The sequence below is a fragment of the Lissotriton helveticus genome, chromosome 3_1, assembly GCF_964261635.1.
Source record: "Lissotriton helveticus chromosome 3_1, aLisHel1.1, whole genome shotgun sequence".
NCBI classification, from domain to species: domain Eukaryota; kingdom Metazoa; phylum Chordata; class Amphibia; order Caudata; family Salamandridae; genus Lissotriton; species Lissotriton helveticus.
This window is the reverse complement of record NC_136061.1, coordinates 1,725,412,757-1,725,434,980: the sequence shown is the minus strand read 5'-3', so window position 1 is coordinate 1,725,434,980 and position 22,224 is coordinate 1,725,412,757. Positions and strand designations below refer to the sequence as shown.

General features: G+C 42.2%; 1 protein-coding gene across 3 annotated transcripts in view; it reads right to left on the bottom strand.

Annotated features, from left to right (window-relative positions):
* Nucleotides 1-22,224, bottom strand: part of EYA3 (EYA transcriptional coactivator and phosphatase 3) — an 860,742-nt gene that overhangs the window by 748,274 nt on the left and 90,244 nt on the right. For all 3 annotated transcript variants that reach the window (XM_078682511.1, XM_078682514.1, XM_078682513.1), the window contains exon 2: nucleotides 16,656-16,767. In XM_078682511.1, the coding sequence (XP_078538637.1) occupies nucleotides 16,656-16,688 (33 nt within the window). In that variant the 5' untranslated portion in view covers nucleotides 16,689-16,767. The remainder of the gene's footprint in view (nucleotides 1-16,655; nucleotides 16,768-22,224) is intronic.

Sequence of the window (22,224 nt, the reverse complement as noted above, 5' to 3'; positions counted from 1 at the left end):
GGTAAAAGGTATAATACGAAGGAACGCAGTAAAGATAAATGGTCAAGGGCTGTTGTGTTTTCTATTCCTGCAACATAAAGTGATCGATAAGAATCTCATATTCAGGCGTATCGGCGACTAAGACAGCAGGTCGACCCTCTTTTGCTCAACGGCTCCGTCATGGGACGAAGAAACGCTCTTTTTCTCGAAAAAAGAATATATTTTACTTGCAGGACAGTTGTAAAATTTCCGGGAAAGTACATTAGCCTGGAACATTATAACATATATTTAAGAAAAAATAATGTTCGGAAGTAATTAAAAGCGTAATTTTTAGGTGATATGACCAAGGCTTTCATCATTAGAATAAGAAAAGTAAAATGAACCAATGAAAAGTTTTATTAACAAGTCACATGACTTGTTATGCTTACGTTACGCGCTGCGCGCCCCGGATGACTTCCGGATGCGCTAACGCGGCGCGTCATATGACGCATTACGCGACAACGCAGGTCCAGAATATAGTCAAAATGTCTCCACCAACCAGCGGTCGAAACACAACCCCTTTCAGCAGGCTAAATAGTTCTGTTAAATGACAACAGAAGGGACAGGCAACAAGAACCATCAGTCAAAGAGGGGAGGGCTAGTTCTTCTCTACCGGGTTACATTGGGGCGCTACCGGAACTGATCGAATTGGTAGTCTACAGTGTTTCTGGATGTTTCAGACTGAAGCTGGGGTTAGCATGAGAGCAGCACCATTTCGTAGCTCCGTCGTGGCCATTCCGCAACCAATCATGGCAGCCGCTCTTTATCGTTATTTTGGGCGGGGTGGGTGGCGGAGCCGAGCTGTTTTGCAGCCATCATTGTGTGGAGTTCAGTTCATCTCACTAGTTTTGTATTTGTCATGAGGGGTTGTTCCTAATGTTTCTATTTTAGCGAGGTCAAAAAGAGATCCCATTAGTGGCCTACTGATTTTGCTCGATTCCTTTTCTTTTTTTTTACACGATTTTTCGTTATCTGCAAAGACTAAACAGAGTATTGCGACTCTGTGTTTGTTTGTAAATAGAGAATGAACCAAAGAGAACTAATTCTAAAACAGTAAATACTTGGATAACAATCAATCAAATGGAGAGAGAAGCAGGCACGACGGATTACAACGGGGGCAAAGGCCTGCGTTAACTACCTTTCACTATCTGCAAAGAGAGAGTACTCCTAATAGAAATGAGGGGTGGGGGCACCATTCAAAGCAGATCAGTGTGCATAAACACGAAAATGTTTTCACTTACCACGTACTTGACATTCGACAGCTTATGATATTTGCTATTAAAAAACCATTGAAATTCACTGAAAAAACCATAGGTTATAGACCATATATAGTTAGGAATTAGCATTTACAAAACCTTGAAAATTCACTGAAAAAACCATAGGTTATAGACCATATATAGTTAGGAATTAGCATTTAAAAAACCTTATTTTACTCACACAAAACCATTGGAATTCCATATATAGTTAGTTGCACTAACTATATATCGCGCACCCGCAATCCACTGCTGATCATGTCACATATTACATCAATTATGACATGGTCAGTGACATCACTGATGACATCACTGATGACATCTCAAATGACATCACTGATGACATCACTGATGACATCTCATTTGACATCATTCTTGTGCTAATACGATAAACCTCTTCAGACTCTAATATAACCTTAGATACACTCAGTGTATACAGACACTCACACACTGCCACTCATCCATGGAGTTACTCACACACCCAGTCAGTCATGCAAAGAAACAATCTCACCTCCATTTCTTCAACTATACAGTTAAACACACCTTACTTATTGAAACATATACTAACACATATTTACTCTCTTATACAATCCCTGATACAAGTTCACAATGATCGATACAACCACTCACTCATTCAGTGGCTCTCATGCACAGTTATTTATATATGCCAACTCTCACATGTACTGTGTTTAACATATGTACTTACTATGACATGTAGCATTGAGATATCCATTCACTCATCAATACACTCATGCACACAGTCAACTGCCCATGTAGCTGTTTCCACATGCAGTCTTGAACTCATACACCTAGTGAATAAACTGCTCACACATCTATGCATAGAGTCACACACCTTCCAGCCACCCCCACACAAACTCAATCTGCCATAGAAATACTTGGGCAACCAATTAATAACACATATAGCCTCTCGTATAGCTAATGATCAACACATGCAGCAGTTTACAGAACAACAGACATAATGATGCACAAATTAAGACAGTTTAGTCACTAACCCATGCACTCAGTGAGACACATTTAATCACTCACTCATACATTCAGTCATGCACCTACTAAATCCTTCGTCCAGACACTTATACATCTACTCATTCTTCAATATGTAAAACATATTTAAACTTTACAGAAACACACAGTCACTGGATGACGTCATCAGTGATGTCATCAGTGATGTCATTTGAGATGTCATCAGTGATGTCATCAGTGATGTCATCAGTGATGTCACTGACCATGTCATGAATGATGTAATATGTGACATGATCAGCAGTGGATTGCGGGTGCGCGATATATAGTTAGTGCAACTAACTATATATGGAATTTCAATGGTTTTGTGTGAGTAAAATAAGGTTTTTTAAATGCTAATTCCTAACTATATATGGTCTATAACCTATGGTTTTTTCAGTGAATTTTCAAGGTTTTGTAAATGCTAATTCCTAACTATATATGGTCTATAACCTATGGTTTTTTCAGTGAATATATATATATATATACACACACACACACACACACACACACACACACACTTCAGGTTCAATTCCTTTCGCAGAAAAACCAGAGTCGGAGCCCAAGTATAGAACGGTGTTTGTCAGTTTATTCGGCAGAAGAAAAACACCCAACGCGTTTCGAGATCAGCCGGGGAGCGTACCCTGGAGAAAAAAGAATGACAGAGTTTTTAAAAAATGTAGCTTTTTTTATAAATTGGAGGTAGTTCTAAAAAGAACTTTTTTTAAATCTTTGTTGTTTTATATTTTTTTTGTTTTTTGAACATTTTTTACTTTTTTTGGCTTTTCTGAACAGTTTTATATTTTTTTCTATTTTAATGGGGAGAAACAAAACAGGGAATTGTAAACGGCTCAACTGGAGCAAAAAAAAAAAAAAAATATATCAGGAAAAATTAGGGTTTTTTCGGGCACTTGTGGTTATCACCAGCAAGGTTGATGAGGGTAATACTTTGCTCACCATAAGTAATTGTTTTGCCACAATATATACAAACTATTTTGTATCCACCAAACTTGGTTTGTATATTTGTAACCATCTGCCTTGCCTCTGGACCCGATGGAGTGGGTTCTTTGGTTGTTGAGGTTCTGGAAGATGATTGGGGAAGGTTTCTGCAGTTCTCTCACCTCTGCTGCAGAATAGTTATTGGGGTGCAATCGTTGCATATGGCGAATCATTGTGTGATTCCCAAATGAATATTTTTTTGCAGGGTTCCCCCTGGATAGTACAGCGCCACAGATGAGACAGGTCACCTTTGCAGCGTTTACTTTCTTTGCACCCCCTTGGGATTTCAAAAAACTCACATATAAAGTGCTCCTTAGGTTTATATGGGGCATTGTCTTCAGGCAGGAATTACCTTCTCTCCTCCTCCACCGCCTCTTCTTCTTGACCACCAATGTGATGTTGTGGTGATCCTTGTGGTGGTGGTGGTGGTGGTGGTGGTAGTAGTGCAGATGCTCCTGCTGCTGCTACCACTGAAGCCATTTCTCTGTCAATACAAGCAGGTCTTCCTCACTCAAACAACAAAGTGAGAATGAGGAAAAAAGGTGGGGGCTTTCATCATTTGGAAAACAAAACTGTTCTGAACCAATGAAAAGTGTTATTTTCACGTCACATGACCCGACGCACTTCCGCTACGCGCCCCGGGGCGCGCCCGGGGGCGCATAGCGTAAGCGCGTCAGGTCGCGCCCAGGTCGCGCCCGGGGGCGTTTACGTAGCGCGATCGTATGCGCTCGGGCGCTTCCGGGTGCGTTTACGCCGTACGTCATAAGACGCATCACGCGGCTACGCGATACGTCACGATGCTGTTTTCGTTCGCGGCAATAGCGCTAACTCACCGGTACGCGCAACGGGGCGCGGCACTACTGTGCTTACCGGTGAGCGCATCAGTACGCGCCCCGGGGCAAAAAAATAAAAAAAAAGAAATATATCTATATACACATAAAAAAATAGTATTACATAAATATACAATATAAAATTCATTATAAAAAATATTACATTTCATGCCTATAGAGATTTGCTATTAAAAAAACCTTTGAAATTCACTGAAAAAACCATAGGTTTCACACCAGTTATAGTTAGGAATTAGCATTTAAAAAACCTATTAAATTCACTGAAAAAAACATAGGTTTCACACCAGTTATAGTTAGCCGGAAATTTTACTTGCATAAAACCATTGAAATTCCCACGTTATAGTTAGTTGGACTCACTATAACTTGCGCGTGCAATGCACTGCTGATGACGTCACATATTACATCACTCATGACATGGTCAGTGACATCACTAATAGGTTTTAATACCTTTCCCTGCAATCAATATCTGATTCAATATCATAAAGTGCCAAAATTGGATATAAACCAAGCAACGGTTCTCCATTAGGTTACCTCAAATTTTCGTGAATTCCCACATTCTACTATGTGCTTCCTTGGGGGTCATTAAGATCTCATGTAAAGTGACAGTGCATTAAAAGTTTTACCGTTTGTTCAATAGGAATACAAGTATTTCCAGGCTGCCTAATATACATATTTACATACAGGTTCGTTCTACTCCAAAGCCATACCGGTGTCAGCAAGACAATTTTTTACAAAAAAAACATAGATAATCAGAGGCATGTGTAAAGGTCCTCACTACAGTTTAGTCCCCCAGGCTGTTTACTATTTAGTTCGAGGATGTAGCGTGTTTCTAGGAGACGTAGCTTCCCGTCCCGATCTCCTCCCCTCCTCAAGGGTAATACAGAGTCTACCAAATAGTATTTCAAAAGGTCTGCATTGCTTTGATGATGTTTCTCAAAGTGTCTAGCCACGGGGTAAGACTGATCTTTCCCAATGATCGCTCTTAGATGCTGGAGGATGCGCTTGTGGGCCGGGAGACGAGTACTCCCCACATATTGTAGGCCACACGGACATACTAGTATGTATACAACATACTCGGTCTTGCATCCCAATTTCTGTCTGATGGCAACAGGAGTATCATGGAAAGGACTAACAAAGTGGGTCTTATTTATGCCATGTTTGCAGGCCTTACAGCTCTGGCATTTCTTAAAGCCTGTAATCCGTTCCCACCACTTTTTGGGAACGTCCATGGTGCTACTGACAATGGCATTGCCTAGCGAGGGAGATTTTCTAAAGGTGATCTCAGGTTTGTTTTTGACTAGATCTCCTATTATAGGATCCCCCCGGACCAAGTTCCAATTCCGTGAAAAGATCTTACGTATTTCAGCATGTTGTTGGCTGTATGTGACAATGGCTCTACACTGTGCTTTCTCATTTATTGTAGGATGGTTCTCAGCCGTGTCACTATTACTCTCTGGACAAGTTCCTAACAGTCGTTCTCGGGTTAGTTTAGTGGTTTTTGCTATGGCATCATCCACCACTTTTCTACCATAACCCCTCTCCAAAAAGCGTAATCTGCACTGTTCCTGTGCAGACCTGCATTCAGATTCAGTGCTGCAGATACGTTTAATGCGCAGCATCTCCCCATATGGGATGCTGCGTATTAAATGCTGTGGATGGCTGCTTGAGGCATGTAACAAAGTGTTACCGGCAGTAAGTTTTCTATGCAGTCTGGTTTCCAATTTGTTATTCTGTTTATCAATGTAAACTTCTACATCCAGAAACTGTACTGAGACATCACTAATTGATGATGTAAATTCCAAATTCACATCATTCATATTGAGTTTGGCAACAAAATCAACAGCACTTGCCATTGAACCACTCCAGACAAAGAACAAATCATCTATATATCTGAGGTATAATTCTACGTTGTGTTCAACGATTGTTCTGTGCTGTCCCATAAGGGTCTGCTCCTCCCACAGCCCCATGTGAAGACATGCAAAGCTAGGGGAGAAGCAAGACCCCATGGCCACCCCCCTGAGTTGTTGATAGGCTTGGCCACCAAATGAAAAAAAGTTTTGCTGCAAACATATTTGTAACATCCCCATGAGCATTCTGTTGTGTTCAGCATCATGCAAAGGACGTTTATCTAAGAAAAATTGAACTGCCTTCATGCCATCCATATGTCTTATGGAGGTATAAAGAGAACAAATGTCCAGTGTCATCAATATGTAATTCTCTTTCCAACCAAGCATAGACAATTTACATAAAAAGTCAGTGGTATCTCTTATATAAGAGTTCAATCCTTTCACCCACTCCTGTAAAAAATAGTCAATGTACCTTGAGAGGTTTTCTGTCGCACTGCCAATCGCCGATATTATAGGCCTACCCGGTGGAACCAGGGAATTCTTGTGGACCTTCGGCAGAAGGTAAAAGGTGGGTATCACCGGAAATTCCTTTTTTAGAAACTTAAGTTCATCTAAGGTGATCAACCCACTGCTCCGCCAGCCAATAAGTTTGCCATTGAGTTCATTCCATGCTGCTCTAATCACGGTGATGTTGGTTTTGCGGTAACAGGATGTGTCACCTAGTTGTTTTTCCGCCTCTGCTAGGTACTGCTCACGTCCCCAGAGGACAATATTACCACCCTTGTCCGCTTGTTTCACCACCAAGCTCTCATTTGTTCTCAATTTCTTGATTAGAGAATTATAACATTGGTTCTGTCTCGCAATGGCTTGGCTCTTTTTATTTGTGTTGATGTAAAGTTTTTTCAGGTCTTCCACTATTAATTCCTGGTAGATATCCAGATTATCATGAACAGAAATTGGATTAAAAGTGGACTTGGGCTTGAATGATGTTCGTGCTGCTTCACGCCCATGATTTTGATTTGGCATCGTAGAGGGTATATTTTCTCCTAGTTCGTTCTGCTCATTTTGTAGTTCCCAAATTTCTTCAAAGGAAAGAGCATCTCCTGCTGATAGAGACATAGAATTTGAATTGGATTCCATAGTGGCTTTCTTATTTCTTGGTCTAAGACGATGGAATTTAGTCAGCTTTAATTTTCTTGTGAACCTGTAAGCGTCCATGCGAGTTCCTGCATAGTCAAAAGATCGCGGTGGACAAAAGGATAGTCCCAGGCTCAAAATTTTAGCTTCCTTAGGGGTTAGGACGATATTAGTTAAATTGATTATTGAGGGGGACCCTGTTGGTTTCCCCGTTTCTTGTTCGCCCATCTCCGTTGGTTCTGCTTTCTGTTTGCACCCCCATTTCTTTTTGTGGCATCGTCTCCGCTCTGCCCGCTTGCGGTTCGCCCTTGTCCTGCTTGGGTAAATTTCACTCTCGGTCGTAGGGTCTCTCTTCTTGCCTCGCACAGGCGCTGTACCTCCTGTGCGGGCGTGAGTGCAGTAAACCCCACCGGGATATTCAATTGGCCCCCATCTGATTCGCTTCCCTCAGTGGAGCTCAGACTGATAGATGAAGTAACGCTAACATTATTTTTTGTTGTATTTCCAGCGCCTCCACCTCCTGAGTGACTCCCTTTGTTCTCAAATTTGCGGGCAAAAGTAAAGATATGGCCATTCCGGTAATCCAATCGGTCTCTTTCAAATTTAAACGCTTTACGTTTTTTTATAATTTCCTCCTCTTTAGCAAGCCGAGATTCCATGTCGTCTCTCATTTTTTTCATCACGGCATCATTTTCTCCTAGTGCGGCTAATTCCGCCTCCACTGATTCCACTTCTTTCTGTATTTTTGCTCGGTCGCTTTCAGCAAATTCAACCAGAATTGCCATAAGTTTCGCCGAGCAGTCTAGGTTAGTCATCGCCCATTTTTCAAGCATTAACGGGTCCGGGCTGTCGTAGCTTGGTGCAAGTGTAATTCGGAGACCACGTGGTAAACTTCCAGATACATTGATAAAGACTCATTCTCCCACCATTTAGAAATTTCTTTTTTCATGAGCTTTTCTAATTTGCGAAGTAAGTCACGAACATTGGGTGTGGTGGTACTTGCGGCATTGTCCAGTAATGTTGGAGCTGTTGCCCCCCCGGCCGGGATGACAAAAACTGATAAGGCAGCCTGCTCCCTGCTTCTTAACACGGTGGCAGACATGGTGATGTATGGCGTAATTATAAATATAGAAAACCAGACGAACTCCGCCACAAGGAAATCTCTTGCAGGGCAACAAAGTTCGTGCACACTCCTCACTGCGCGTTCCTCAAGCAAATAGACTCCCAACCCGGTTGCCGAAATACCTCAGTTTTCCATTGATATTTTGGCTCCTCCAGTCAGAGTCCACGTGTGCCTGTCTCGCAGGGGCTTCTCGCGGCTTCCTCCACTCCGGAGTCAAAAATCCGGCTCCCACACAGGAACCTCTGCTTCCTGCCGCTTCTCGCCACAAACAGAGGAGGGGCTTTTTCCGTACCTTAGAAGCCTCCAGGTACAAATATTTCCAATAGTTTCGAAAACCAACTCGAAAACCAATTTGGCATCCGCTTCTGTTGTTTGACGAAAAGTTTGAAAAAAGCCACAAACTCGGTGCTTCTCGTTTCCAGTGAGTTTTATTGTGCAGTTAAACGCCCACCAGTCGCCATGACGCGTTTCGCCTCAGCCGAGGCTTGATCACATGTCATGCCAAGAAGAAAGGAAGTGACATAAATAGTAAAGTAGGTCACATGGTCAGTACTACAGCCTTTAAAATTTAAAGGGGAATACACCAATTTACAACAAGTGAAAAACACGGAGTTCTGAGCATACTGCTCTAGTAATACATTGTTTGCTAGTTAGAATGTATCTTTGAAACAAATATGACATTTCATTGAATAAGTACATTCCATTAATCGTTCTCCAAAGGCACTGTTCAGGGAAATTAGGCATGCATATATATAAAAGGGAAAAACCCAATAAGAATACAGAAAGAAAATTTCATTTCCTTAAAAAATTATACATATATATATATATATTCTCTAATTTCATATATTTACACCCTATTTACAAGTACTCCATTGTCCCTGGTTTTCCATGTATGAAAAACTAAGAATAACAACCTCATTATCTTCATAGGTAACAATACCCTCAGGTTGTTTAGGACATTAAATGTAAATGTGCAGCCCAGAGTATATAGGTTTTAATACCTTTCCCTGCAATCAATATCTGATTCAATATCATAAAGTGCCAAAATTGGATATAAACCAAGCAACGGTTCTCCATTAGGTTACCTCAAATATAATATATACACACACACACACACACAGTTACAAGCCTAGCGTGTGTGTATTATATATATATATATATATATATATATATATATATATACACACACGCACAGACACACATTTACAAGCCCATTCGGGGTGCAATTCCAGCCACACGGAGTCCCTTACCAGGTTGCCGCTGCTGCCGCCCTGGGCGTTGCCTCGCCACCGCTGCCTACCCAGAACGCTGCCTCACCATCGCCGGTCTCCTCCCCCCGCCGCAGCCTCTGTCCATCTGTGCGGCCGCTGAGCGGGGGAGTTAGACTACAGCTCGCAGAAGCCTCCGCGACCGGAAGTCGCGTCGAGGCTGAGCGCGCCAGGAGGCGCTCAAAAAGGGGCATCACTTCCCGGGACGCGCGGGGCGGGCCCTCTGAGCCCCCCAGAGGTCAACAGTGGTCGGGCGGGCCACCCATCTAACCTCCATCTAAAGGTGAGCCTGTTGTTTCCGAATATGGGGAAACGTAATAACATTACTTCTACCAGCACACATATACAGGCCATCGTGGATCCTGCATCTTCCCAACTCTCCTTTGAGAGTCTACTGGATAATGCTTTTAACGAGATTGCAGAGACAGAGAGGAGGCTGTCATTGGGCTCCTTCAACACCAGCCAACCTACTATTATAGTCAGTCCCAAACACACCATGCCTCTACTTCCAGAAGTTATTGTGGTGAAACCTATCCTTGCGATCAGCTCATCTTATTCACCACAAGAGGGAAGCACACCTGATATAGCTACTGATATTCATTCTGACCCCGTGCCACCCCCCACAACTATGAGCACCAAGACCGCCGGTGCAAAACGTAAAAGGGGACCAGCAAAGACAACAATAAACAAGAGGAAGCAGCCCCTAAGGAGTATCAACCAGCCAACTCCACAGAGTATGTGGACTAGGGGGAAGAAACAACCAATAGGGGTTCAAACAGTATGTTCTGACTCGGGGGAACATTCTGGTATCGCTATACCAAACGAGGATATAAATTCAATCTGTACACAGACTGACTTCCCTAACGAAAGCACTCTCCGATCTAAACCAAATGGAAACCTTATTGAGACCATTGCTGATACAATTTTCAAGCAATTGGAAGGTCAAATGATCAAACAATTCAATTTTATTTTTAAGAGACTTGATAGACTGGAAACCCTCGTGAAAAACGAAGAAGCAAAGAGGAAAGGTATGGCCTGCCTAGACCAAATTAGAGGCGAACGTCTGTTAAAAGACCTAGAGACTATCACGAGCGCCCTATCTAGCGGAGGTCCCACCATAAACTGTAACACAGCTATAGCTAAAGGGGCATCTAACACTAGTACCCCCTCTATACCTATTTTACTGCCGAGGGAAGTAAATAAAAGGCAAAACCATTCTGCCTTAACTCCGCCATCCATCCCTTTGCCACCCTCCGGTCTACACTGCACTACAAACTCCATCAATAATACCCAGAAGAGTAATCCTCCCAGAGGCACAGTCAAGCAGAAGGTATTTCCCAACCTTGGCCGGGACAAGGGACAACCGGAGGACAACAGGCCAATAAAACATCAAGGTCCTGCTTTACATCTTCCTCCTGAGGCTTGCCCTTACGTCTTGGTTCTGGCTGGCATACCACCGCTTAGGGAGGGTCAAGGAGAATCCTGGGTCCAGTTACATAACAAATGCATTGACTGGTTAACTAAACATAAGGGGGTCGGATATGATATATCCAACGAAATTCTATCTGCACGCTGGGTGACCTGGGTTGGACCTCTGTTTAAAAACATCAACTGAGACTGTATTACAATCAACTTCAGGAACCCGGGCATGGTAAAATTCTTACTAAACAAGAATTACAACCAGCACGGCCCAGCTACTGTGGTGACCCCCTTACCTCCGAGTTATTTTTACAGACCCCCACATAAAATGTTGCAACCACCCCCCTTGTTTCCGTTATATAATAGATTCTCGACACTATCTGACCAGGGCACCTTGGATAGACTGCCAGCCACCCAGAAAGATTCAGCTGCAGCAGTGTCCGACTCTGAACTTTCGCAGAGAGCAGAGCCTGTGGGGTTTTTGATACCATCCGACCTTCCCCTGCCACCCAATGTACAATGTGATCCATTAGCCAAACCAACAGCCATTGCCCAGGTCTCTGTCCAGGATGTTCGTCCATCGCCCGACGAGGACTTGTCTATTATAAGCTGGAACATTGCTGGGCTGAAGGCAAAAATGGTAATCAAAGCCTGGAAAGATTGGGTAAACCATTATGATGTCTTAATGTTTCAGGAAACTTGGTGTACAACCCATTTGCTACTGTTATAATCTAGGAGTAATGTCTCCTTATATAAGTTCATGCCATCTAGGTGATGTCCAATAGAATACTTCAGTGCTGTGATGCAATATAGAATGTTCAGTGCTGCTGAGAGAATAAGGACAGTTTAGATGGGGCTGAGCTACCTGCTGGTTGCTCCTGGTGGGGCTAGATTTGAATTAGACTTGTACTTGATCTGGACTTACTTATCATCTTAATAAATATTCTTAAAATACTTCTACTTGTCTGGACCACCTTACTACATTTTGATGGCGACAATTTGAACTTACCCTCTACGTGCTCAACTGGATTTTCAGCATCACAGCTACCTCAACTCAATACTTCAAACAAGATTCAAGCAACAAAAAGGCAAGTGGTTTAATTCAGTTTTCTACCATATTCAAAGAAGGCTCTGGCACCTAGCCCCACCAGTGACCATTTCACCGGTCGCCCCCAACGTCTCTTAAAATACTTCTACTTGTCTGGACCACCTTACTACAGCTACTTGAAGGGTATAGTTGTCAAAATAGGACTGTACTGGCCCCTCCCTTAGGCCGCCCTAGTGGGGGATTATCGATCTGGGTAAAGATAACTGCAGAAGTAAAAACAGAAGCATTACAAATTAATGACCCAAGTTTTATGGCACTGATATACACTAGAAGGGTAAAACTATGTCTAATTAATTTCTACACAATGATTTTATATCCCACCCTAATAGTAATTTTTTAAGCTTGTTCAATTTTATTGATGAAATAGTGGAGGGACGGAAATATGGGAAGTTTGATGGCATTTGCATAGAAGGGGATTTCAATGCACACATTCATCTAAGAAATCCCCCTTGTAAGAAAGGTGTGGAACTATCTGATCTCCTCGCAACCAGAGAACTCGTAAACACTATGGAGTTTGCCAGTACTTGTACAAGTACTACCCCGGTCCCCACTTACATCGGTCATGGGGGCGCAACAACAATCGACTATATATTTGTCTCTCCCTCCCTTGCGGATGTTTTATTAAAGGCAGAGGTAGTGTGTAACGTATATAGTGATCACTACCCAATTGTGATTTACCTGAAATCATTAGGGGGAAAAATACCACATAGTGTAATCGGGGCAACAAACCTGGAAGCCGCGACGGACAGATTAAGGGTTGTCTGGAGGGGGGTAGAAACAAGGGTGTATTGGCCAGTGGGATTAAGAAACATCCAGTATTGATCTCGGACTGTCTTGCTATCGACAGCTGCGGGGGCAATATGATTAAATCATTTTGTGAACTCTGCTCCGCAATAAAAAGCGAGATCTCGAAACCAGCATCTAGGAATACTGAGGAAGCTCCAAGATGGTTTGATACCTCCTGCTCAAAAGCAAACCGGGACTTAAGGGCTGCTCTCATGGCCAAACCGCAGGATATTTCCCGGGTAAGGTCCTTGAGAGCAAGTTATAAATTCAACTTACGCACCAGATCGAATGAATTAGTTAAAGATCATTGGGAATCCCTTGACCGCATGGCTGCCCTAAAAGACACCCCAGGGTTTTGGAGGGAGGTTAAGAACCTAAGATCTCTTGGTTCAAACATAACACCAATCAATTGTAACATCACAGGGCCTGTGTGGGTTGACCACTTTTCGAAGATCTATGCCGTATCTGGCAACCCCGCAGAAACTGTTCCCCCTCCAACACCTTTGAATATTACATTGCTCGAGGTAGAGGACGCCATCGCAGAAAGTGCCGGTAATAAAGTCCCTGGCCCTTACGGCCTTTCTATTGACCAATTAAAAAGTGAAATTGACTTTTGGGCCCCGTTGCTGTGTAATGTTTTTAACAATTTAACTCATGAATCTATCCCTGAAACATGGTCCAGCAGTACTATCGTACCCATTTTTAAAAAAAGCGACAGGCTGGATCCTGGGTGTTACCGCCCAATATCATTAATCGATAACACTCTGAAAGTTTTAGGTAGGGTAATCTTTAAAAGAATTAGAACATGGGTGGAGGAAAGTACCATTTTACACCCAAGCCAGCTAGGCTTCCGAAGTAATGTGGGTACAGTAGAACAATGCCTGAACCTGAATTTAATAATGGCCAAATCGCAAAAAAATCCCCCTTATATTTTGGTTTCATGGATTTGAGTTCTGCCTTTGATTTTGTAAACCGCTCCCGTTTATGGTCCGTCTTACTTAATTATGGTTTAGATGATTATTTAGTTTACTTTTTATCTTACCTCCATAGCGACCTAAGAGCCTGTGTGCGTATTAACCACACGGGCGAAGTTTCCAGTGATATTTTAATCGGCAGGGGGGTCAGACAGGGTTGTGTTCTGGCCCCTCTGCTTTTTATCTTATACATTAATGAGCTGAGTAGTTCCCTGAGTACCCTAACAAAAGATGTACCGTATGTAAATGGCACTCCCATACCTACTCTTCTTTATGCGGACGATGCGGCCCTAATGGGCCGCACCCCAAAAGGCACTGCGTATCTTAATTCCAGGTTTTGTTACTTTTATGGCTGATTTAGGTTTAACCACAAATTTTAAAAAATCACTTATTATGACCTGTGGTCCAAAAAAGTATAAAATGATTGAGATCTTGTCAGGGGAAAATGTTTTAAAAAGCACCTGCACTTTCCCATACTTGGGGCTGCTGTTCTCTAACACTGGCTCTTGGCAACCACATGTCTCCTATGCGAGGAATAAATTAGGTAAAGCGATCAATTCAATAATTTCTCTGCGCCAACCTAATCATGCTGATGTGATCACGTCTTTACTAAAGATTTATCAAACCCAATGCATCCCAACAGGTACCTATGGCGCAGAGGTATGGGGACATACAAATTGCCTCCATATCCAGACAGAAGCAAACAGATTCTGTCGGAAGGTGCTAGGTGGAGTCATCTGTGCTTCAAACTATATATGCCACAGTGAATTAAACATCCCCTTTATAGAGGACTTTGTCAGATCAAGACCGGCCCTTTTTTGGCTAAAGATATGGCAGAACCCCGCAGCCTCATTGACACGTGACATAATCTCAGATTGTTTAAAATGTGACAGGGCACATTGTATACCATGGCTGAAAGCCATGAATGAATGTTTAATAAGAGTAGGGCATGGACACCTGTTTACATCTCCCAATCTCATAGACCGCTCACATAAGATTCTGATTCAAAGGGCTCTGTATAACCTTTATAGAGAAGAGCGAGAAAGGAATGATTTCACAAAGTGTACAGTTGCAAAGTATATGGGCCATTTGGAGCCCTCTGCTTGTTACCCTGCCCCGCCCCAGAAATACCTATGTTTAAATTTAGGTAGATGGATCAGGAGTTTACTGTTCCGTTTTCGGGACGGGAGCATCGTAAATCTGTTAAACTTTCCTTTGGGTTATAACAAAAATTTGGAAACCTTACGTTGTCCTTGTAACCCGATTAAGAAACAAAGTCTCATGCACTTTATGTTCTTTTGTGATTTTTATAAACTGTTTACTGTCCATTATTTAATGCCATACTGTCGGAAACATGACCTGTTGGATTTTAAGATAACGTTGAGGAATTTATTAATGTTAGGATCAGATGAAATAATATTTAGAGTGAGTTGTTTCCTCAAAGCCGCCGTTCGCGAGCTATTTTGCACATTGATTGATAAATTTTGTACATTGCACTTCGCACTTTGTACTGTTTAACAATTTGCACGTCTGTTATTTGCACATACATCGGTCTTGATTTTACTCTTCGTCTCTGTCCCACATTCCATAGTTGTCGCTATTTTTAAATGATCTAATTTTTAAATTACATTATTGTCCATTTTAATATGTACTTGCATTGTTGTAGAGTTGGATAGACTAAATGTTGGTTGTTTACTTTTGTATTCATTGCCATTGTATTTGTTATGCACTTTTATGGATGTTTTATTCCGAATAAAGATCTTTGAATTTAATTGAATTGAAGCCCATTCGGCATGTGTGTATATGCATATGTGTGCACATATTTACAAGGCTATGCAAAAAACTGACCAGGCCACATAAAAGATGTAAGACTAAGAGCTTTAGTCTTACTTTTAGATCTGACCTGTCCAGGTTTTTGCTTTTCAAAATCTGGTCACCCTAAATGAGTACATCCTCCAGGGCAGAGTCAAAAACAAGCAGAGAACCTGACATAGGCATGGTTTAACAAACCAGCTGACAGAAATGAGACCAATTCAAAGCAAACCAATGTTAAATTATGGACGGGCTGTAAGCTCACTGTGTGGCAAACATGTCTCGAAGAGACAGCGCACGTGCTGTCCAGCCGAGACCTAAAAATGTTATATAAGGAAAAGTAAAGCGGCAGGTAGACATAGTAGCTGCACGGACGACCAGCAACACCTATTAATAGTTAGGAAACCGGCATGCTGCACATACTCACCATTTTCGACATGGTTTGTGCCTAAGAAATGTGAAACCACTATGCTAATCTGACTAATCCCTGCTAGTAAATTAGATGGAGGGAACCATGCTATTGTCAGGTGAACATTTCTACAAGCAATTTAACAAAGCTATACCATGTGCAATAATGGGAAAACAAGAAATATGTAACTTTGTGAAATGCTGTTTGCCAACCAAATATATGTTGGCTGATGTGGAGGCGCCACTAGAGACTGGACAGCAACATTCAAAACAAGGCCCTGGAATTGGAAAGCAGAAATTTCATCCCATTTATTAGAGTACTGCTAGCTAGCAAAAGGTTTACTTATCATTACACAATATTTGTCTCATGTATTTAAAAAAATTGATGGACAATGACCAAATGCGAGAAACCTTAAGAAATGTACACATTTTAATTTCCATTTGCTTGCGAGAGGCCAGCAACTGATCACAACCTTCGAAAACCAGAACAAAGACTTAGTGATTCTTAGACTAGCTGCTTAGAACATTACACTCTCTTCACCTATTTAGAACTTTTTTAAAACAGTGCCATAAACAGACTAACTACAACTACCACCTGATTTTAACAGCGCCAAAGTAATACAAAATTATCTACTTACAGAGCGCAGGTTACTTCCATTATTCTTAGCCATTGATGTCTTTGGACATTTGAGAAGAGCGCAAGAGTTGAGTAAGTTATTAGGATGTCACTTGACGAAAATATTAAGTACCCTGAAAAACAAAAAATATTCATTGTTAATTAACTAAACAAAACATTTTATTCATCCTCAACCCATAAAATATTTTTAAACAAAAGTGCTTTTCAATTTCCATCTGTTTACGGCTGGTCTTATGCAGCAATGTAAAAACCAGAAGTATAATTTTCAACAGAACAGTATATTTTAAACTCGATATCAAAATTACGGTAGACAAAGTAGTAGCGAAATTTACATATCTGAATTAAAAGGTGTGGTGGTAATTTTAAGGAAGCCGGAAGGATGAGTGTGTGTGTGAGTATACCAATCAGCATCACGAACACGGCATAAACCATGAAACTGTAGGAAAGTGGTGTAACCTGGGCCTGTCATTTAACAAATCAGAGCAAAACATTTGACAAATATTTGTCCTCCTATTGTAATTGCATTTATATAGCGCTTACTAACCCTGATGAGGCTACTCCAGAACCAATAATGGATTAGTGGTAAATTAATTTCATATTTCACTATACTAATTCAAGTGGTGGCATGTTAGTCTGTTATTTGGATTGAAAATGATAGTGGAGGAATAGAAGAGGGAAGGATTTAGACTTTTTTTGTTCTGGAGCTCGTAGCAGTAGGCGGCGGCTTGAGAGGAGTAAAAGGGAGATGGAGGGGAAAGAGTCAGAGGGAAAGTTTAACAAGCATTTGCAATGCAATAGGTCTCGCATCACTAAAATGTTGAGCTATTGGTGTTGTTAATAGTAATACAACATCAATAGCGCAAACATTCAGCAATGCTAGACCACTTGCATTTTGATGGGTTTTTTTTGTAATGCAAGATGAAGAAAAAAAAAGACCAAACTAATTACCATGCCACGCGGCCTCGGCAGAAATACAATCCTGCGAGTAGCAGGGTATTTCAGTGAGTTTTATGAGTTATTTTTTGTTATAAAGCCTTTGATAGTTTGTCCACAGGTGAATGATACCTCATACAGGAGCCTCTGGCTGAACTTAGTGTAATTGAGCCACAGTTTAATGGCTAAAATACAAGAAATTCTGATTTGTGGATTAGATAAAAAAAAAAAAAGATTGCCGTACTTTTTCCATTAAAATATGAGTTTGAGGGCAGAGTACATAAATCGTGCGGGTGGTACTCAATTACAAACTGGTATTACCCCATTACATACATGTAATTGCATTTATATAGCGCTTACTACTTCCAACAAGGGGTTATATGTGGAAGGGTGCGCTGTTTTCCTGCATTTCTTTTTGAATTGGAAATTTCATTTTATTGAACAAGTTACTCATCTAGAGCAGTTGTTTGCTTTGTATCGTGCATTATGGGACTTGCAGTCCTGACTCTACAATGGGATTGGCAGCACTACAAATACCAGACTGGAAAGAAAAACAACTAACGTGAACGACCTTCTCGCGCATTATACTAGCATCCAGAGAGTTCTGCTGCTGTCAGGCTGACACCCCAATCTCTCACAGACCAGTGCCCCAGACCTCTGAAAGTGTGCTTCTATTATGGGCTACAGAGAACGTACACAGCACAGGAGCATCACTAACAGGAAAGCACAAACTTCACTGCCACACAAAATCCCTCTCTGGTTTTAGAAACAAACGTACAGCACATCTACGTTGCCCAATAAACCTATATCTGTTGAAGATGTCTTCGATAACCTGCACACTCCACACTACGTTGGGACAACACCTGAAGGGGATTGCCATGCCTCCGTGTGACCTACAAGAAGCAGATGAGGAACTTGCTGTCCTAGATTATCAGCTCCTTATAAGATCGAAGGCGAGCTATCACCGCTGTATTTAGACAAGTGACCTGCATTATGAGACTTAACACTGCCCCAAAAAGATGAAAGTGGAGTTTGTGAAGGAGTCTATACCCCAAAACAAGTCCAAGTTTCCAGAACATGCAGCTCCATGGTCAGAAGATGCAGGACAGCCCCCGCCTTTGTGTGCTCACAGTCCCAGGGCAAGCACACGGTCTGGGAGCGATCCGGGGGCGCCGTACAACTGTAAATGTTTTACGAGAGCCAGGCACATGTGAGCCGCAGCTGGCCGTTTTTATGAACAAAGCAGGCGTCCTCCTTTTTTTAATGTTCACGTTTCCAGAGAAGGTTTGCCAATTTTGTAAATACCTGAACTCGACTTCACCTCGCACTCAGCACACTTTATACCTAAAGGTTGTAGCTGCCATGCCTGCTTAGCTACAGTGCATAAGGGGAGTTGACAACTTTTTACACTTTATGAGGCTGCACTTGAAAAACTAGAGAGGACAGAAAGAGGCAGCGTGGGCGACCCGAGATGAGGGCCTACCCCCCACCCCATCCCACAGACCTAGACACTGCAGTTGTATCTCGGAGCCATTCCGTTTCACTGCTTATGTATGTGGGTCATTTTCCATGATAGAACGGAGCGTCTTTGTTTTGCTCGTGTTTGAACCATGTCATTAATTCATTCATACTAACGGAGATTCCCTCCAACACCGGTAGCTAGTCACAGGGAGCGAGCTATAAAGGCAGCGGCCTGGCCGCAGAAGGGAGGATCGTCTGTTTAAAGAGCTGTTACTGAAGGCTGAGATAAAGATAAGAAGCTCTCGGCACTTCCACACTATCCAACTCCCTCCCACGGTTGCTTGCTGCCAAGGAGCCGTGCATGGCCGCAGCGTATCCACCAAGAACAGCCGGACTGTGGAACCAAAAGTCACCTGGTAAAAGTGCCCAAACCAAGACCGTTCTCTTCGCTGTCTCTTTTTCAATCCACACGTTCTCTCTCAATCTTGCTCCCCTTTCCTACCTATCTCTTGAAAACCGCCTGGAAAGGTATAACAAGCCAATCCAAGGCGGAACAGTGGTGCGCGTGCACCACAGAGGGGCAGGGGTGAGGGAGTCTGTTGCCTGTGCCCCTGTTGCGCGTAACAGACGCCACTAGGACATAGGCATTTACATTTCTGAAGAAGCTGGGACATGCACACGCCTTTCACCAATGGCGTGCTGCCTTTTTTTTTTTTTAAACGGGCACTAAAGCCAATAGCAGCTGACGACAACAAAAGTACACGCACAAGAGTGTGGTCAGCTTTCAGAACCCCCTACACGAGGTCTCTCGCTGCGCGAGCAATGCACTGCAACGCTAGGAGCGAGACCTAAAAAGGCTTGATATGGGGGATTAGTAAAGGAGGAATGAGATGATGCATGGAGGGGTAGAGTAGTGAAGAGTCTAGAAAGGGTTACTATGGGGATCATAGTAGTGGTATGGTGTTTGGGATGAAAGAGTGGAGGTAGAGGATATATTGATAGAAGTATAGGGTGAAAAATAGGGCAGTGCAATGGAAATAGTAGAAAGAGGTTTGAGATGAGAGAGTGAGGTAGAGGATATATTGAGAGTGGTTTAGGGTGAGAAATAGGGCAGTGCATTAGATATGCTTAATTAGAAGAAATGTAAATATATATATATATATATATATATATAATATAAATATATAGATCCATAAGTACACGGAAGGTATATAGATGCATAAAGGAAGGTAGTACATATAGATTAAAGATGCACTAAATAAACTCCGGGTTTCAAGTGTTTACTTATAAATATTTTTTATTTTTTTGTAACTCAATAGTTAAGCAATTGTAGATAGTTCTGATAAGATGTACTTATTTATGCAGTCAATTATATACATGTTTAAAAACAGTAATATGTACATTTGTTAAGCAGAACTAATGAGTATCTATATTTTTATAAACACGTTTATACAAAGCAATACACATATATAGGTACATATATAGTGCTAATAAAACGCTTATATACAGAGGGATATGCTGTATATATCTGTTTGGGCATGGTGGTTATGTGGGAAAGAGACAATTCTATGTCAGGACCAGAGGCTTCGGATTATGCTTTTCTTCCTTCGCTTTATTACATATACAAACAAGCACTGGCGTTGCCAATAGGTCTCGCAGTAGGAAAGTTGGAGCTATTGGTTTTGTAAATGTATTAATTTTTTAACTTATGTGATGGTGTTATGTGTAGATGGTTAGTAACTGCACAAACAACTAGCGGACTGAGGGCTGTGTGCACTAAGTGAGGGCTGTGTGCACTGAGAATGATGGCTGTGTGCACTTAGTGAGGGCTGTGTGTAGTGTAAGTGAGGGCTGTGTGTAGTGTAAGTGAGGGCTGTGTGCAGTGCAAGTGAGGCCTTGGTGCAGTGTGACTGAGGGCTGTGTGCACTGTGAGTTAGGGGCTGTGTGCACTGAGTGTGTGCTGTGTGCACTGAGTGTGTGCTGTATGCACGGAGTGAGGCCTGTGTGGAGTGTGAGTGAGGCCTGTGTGCACTGAGTAACACCTGTTTGCAGTGTGAGTGAGGCCTGTGTGCAGGGTGAGTGAGAGCTGTGTGGACTGAGTGAGTGCTGTGTGCACTGTGAGTTATGTCTGTGTGCACTGAGTGTGTGCAGTATGCACTGATTGCGGACTGTATTAAGATGTGTTGGGAGGGGGGGAGTGTTAAAAGTACGCATGGCAAAAAGCAAGCGCAGGGAACAATTGTGTGTGACCCACGAAAAGAGAATTGAGAGAATTAGTGGACATTGCCTATGAGCGAGTAGACTGCGTTTGACAAATTGGGGATGCTGCTCTGAAACCTAGTAAAAAAAAAAAAAAATGAACTAAAGCTGTATTTGGAGCACACTCGCTTAAAGCACACTTCCATTTCTGAAATGGCATTGCTCCGTGCACACGTTGCTTACTCAAGCTATGGCACCAGAAAGACGCCACTTTTTATTTTGTCTCTTGACACTTGGTAAAAGAAAACACAAATAAAGCCGTATTTGATGTGCAGGCTGTTAAAGCAGACTTTCAAGACTTTTATTTCTTGCCTCTTGACACTTGGTAAAAGAAAACACAAATAAAGCCGTATTTGATGCGCACGCTGTTAAAGCAGACTTTCAAGACTTATTTCTTGTCTCTTGACACCTGGTAAAAGAAAACACAAATAAAGCCGTATTTGATGTGCACGCTGTTAAAGCAGACTTTCAAGACTTTGTTAGTAAAGGGAGCAAGCGAGAAGATGAGCGGCCGGGAAACTGAAAGTACGGCCGACCAGCCATGAATAATTAGGGGAGGAGAAGCCGCAGAGCGCACGCTGGGAGAAGCCCTTTGATGTGGTGGCGGCTGTGAAAAAATGCAATTAGGAGGAAGGGAGGGAGGCTGATGCGCGTGCTTGTTTGGTCACGTGAACTCGAAGAAAACCGCACCAAAAAACCCTTGGTTTGACGAGAATTTTGAGCACTTGAATTCTCGCTCCGCTCAATGCGCATGCGCATTGATAGGTCGCAAGACCTAAAAACACAGCAGCCTTAGAAAAGCTCAAATCCATGTTTAAACTGCAGAAAAACTTGGAAACAAACGACTTTTAAAGTTATTAGTTTGTAAAGTTTGTAAATCCAGAACGAACTACAGCCGCCATGAGCCTTCCAACATT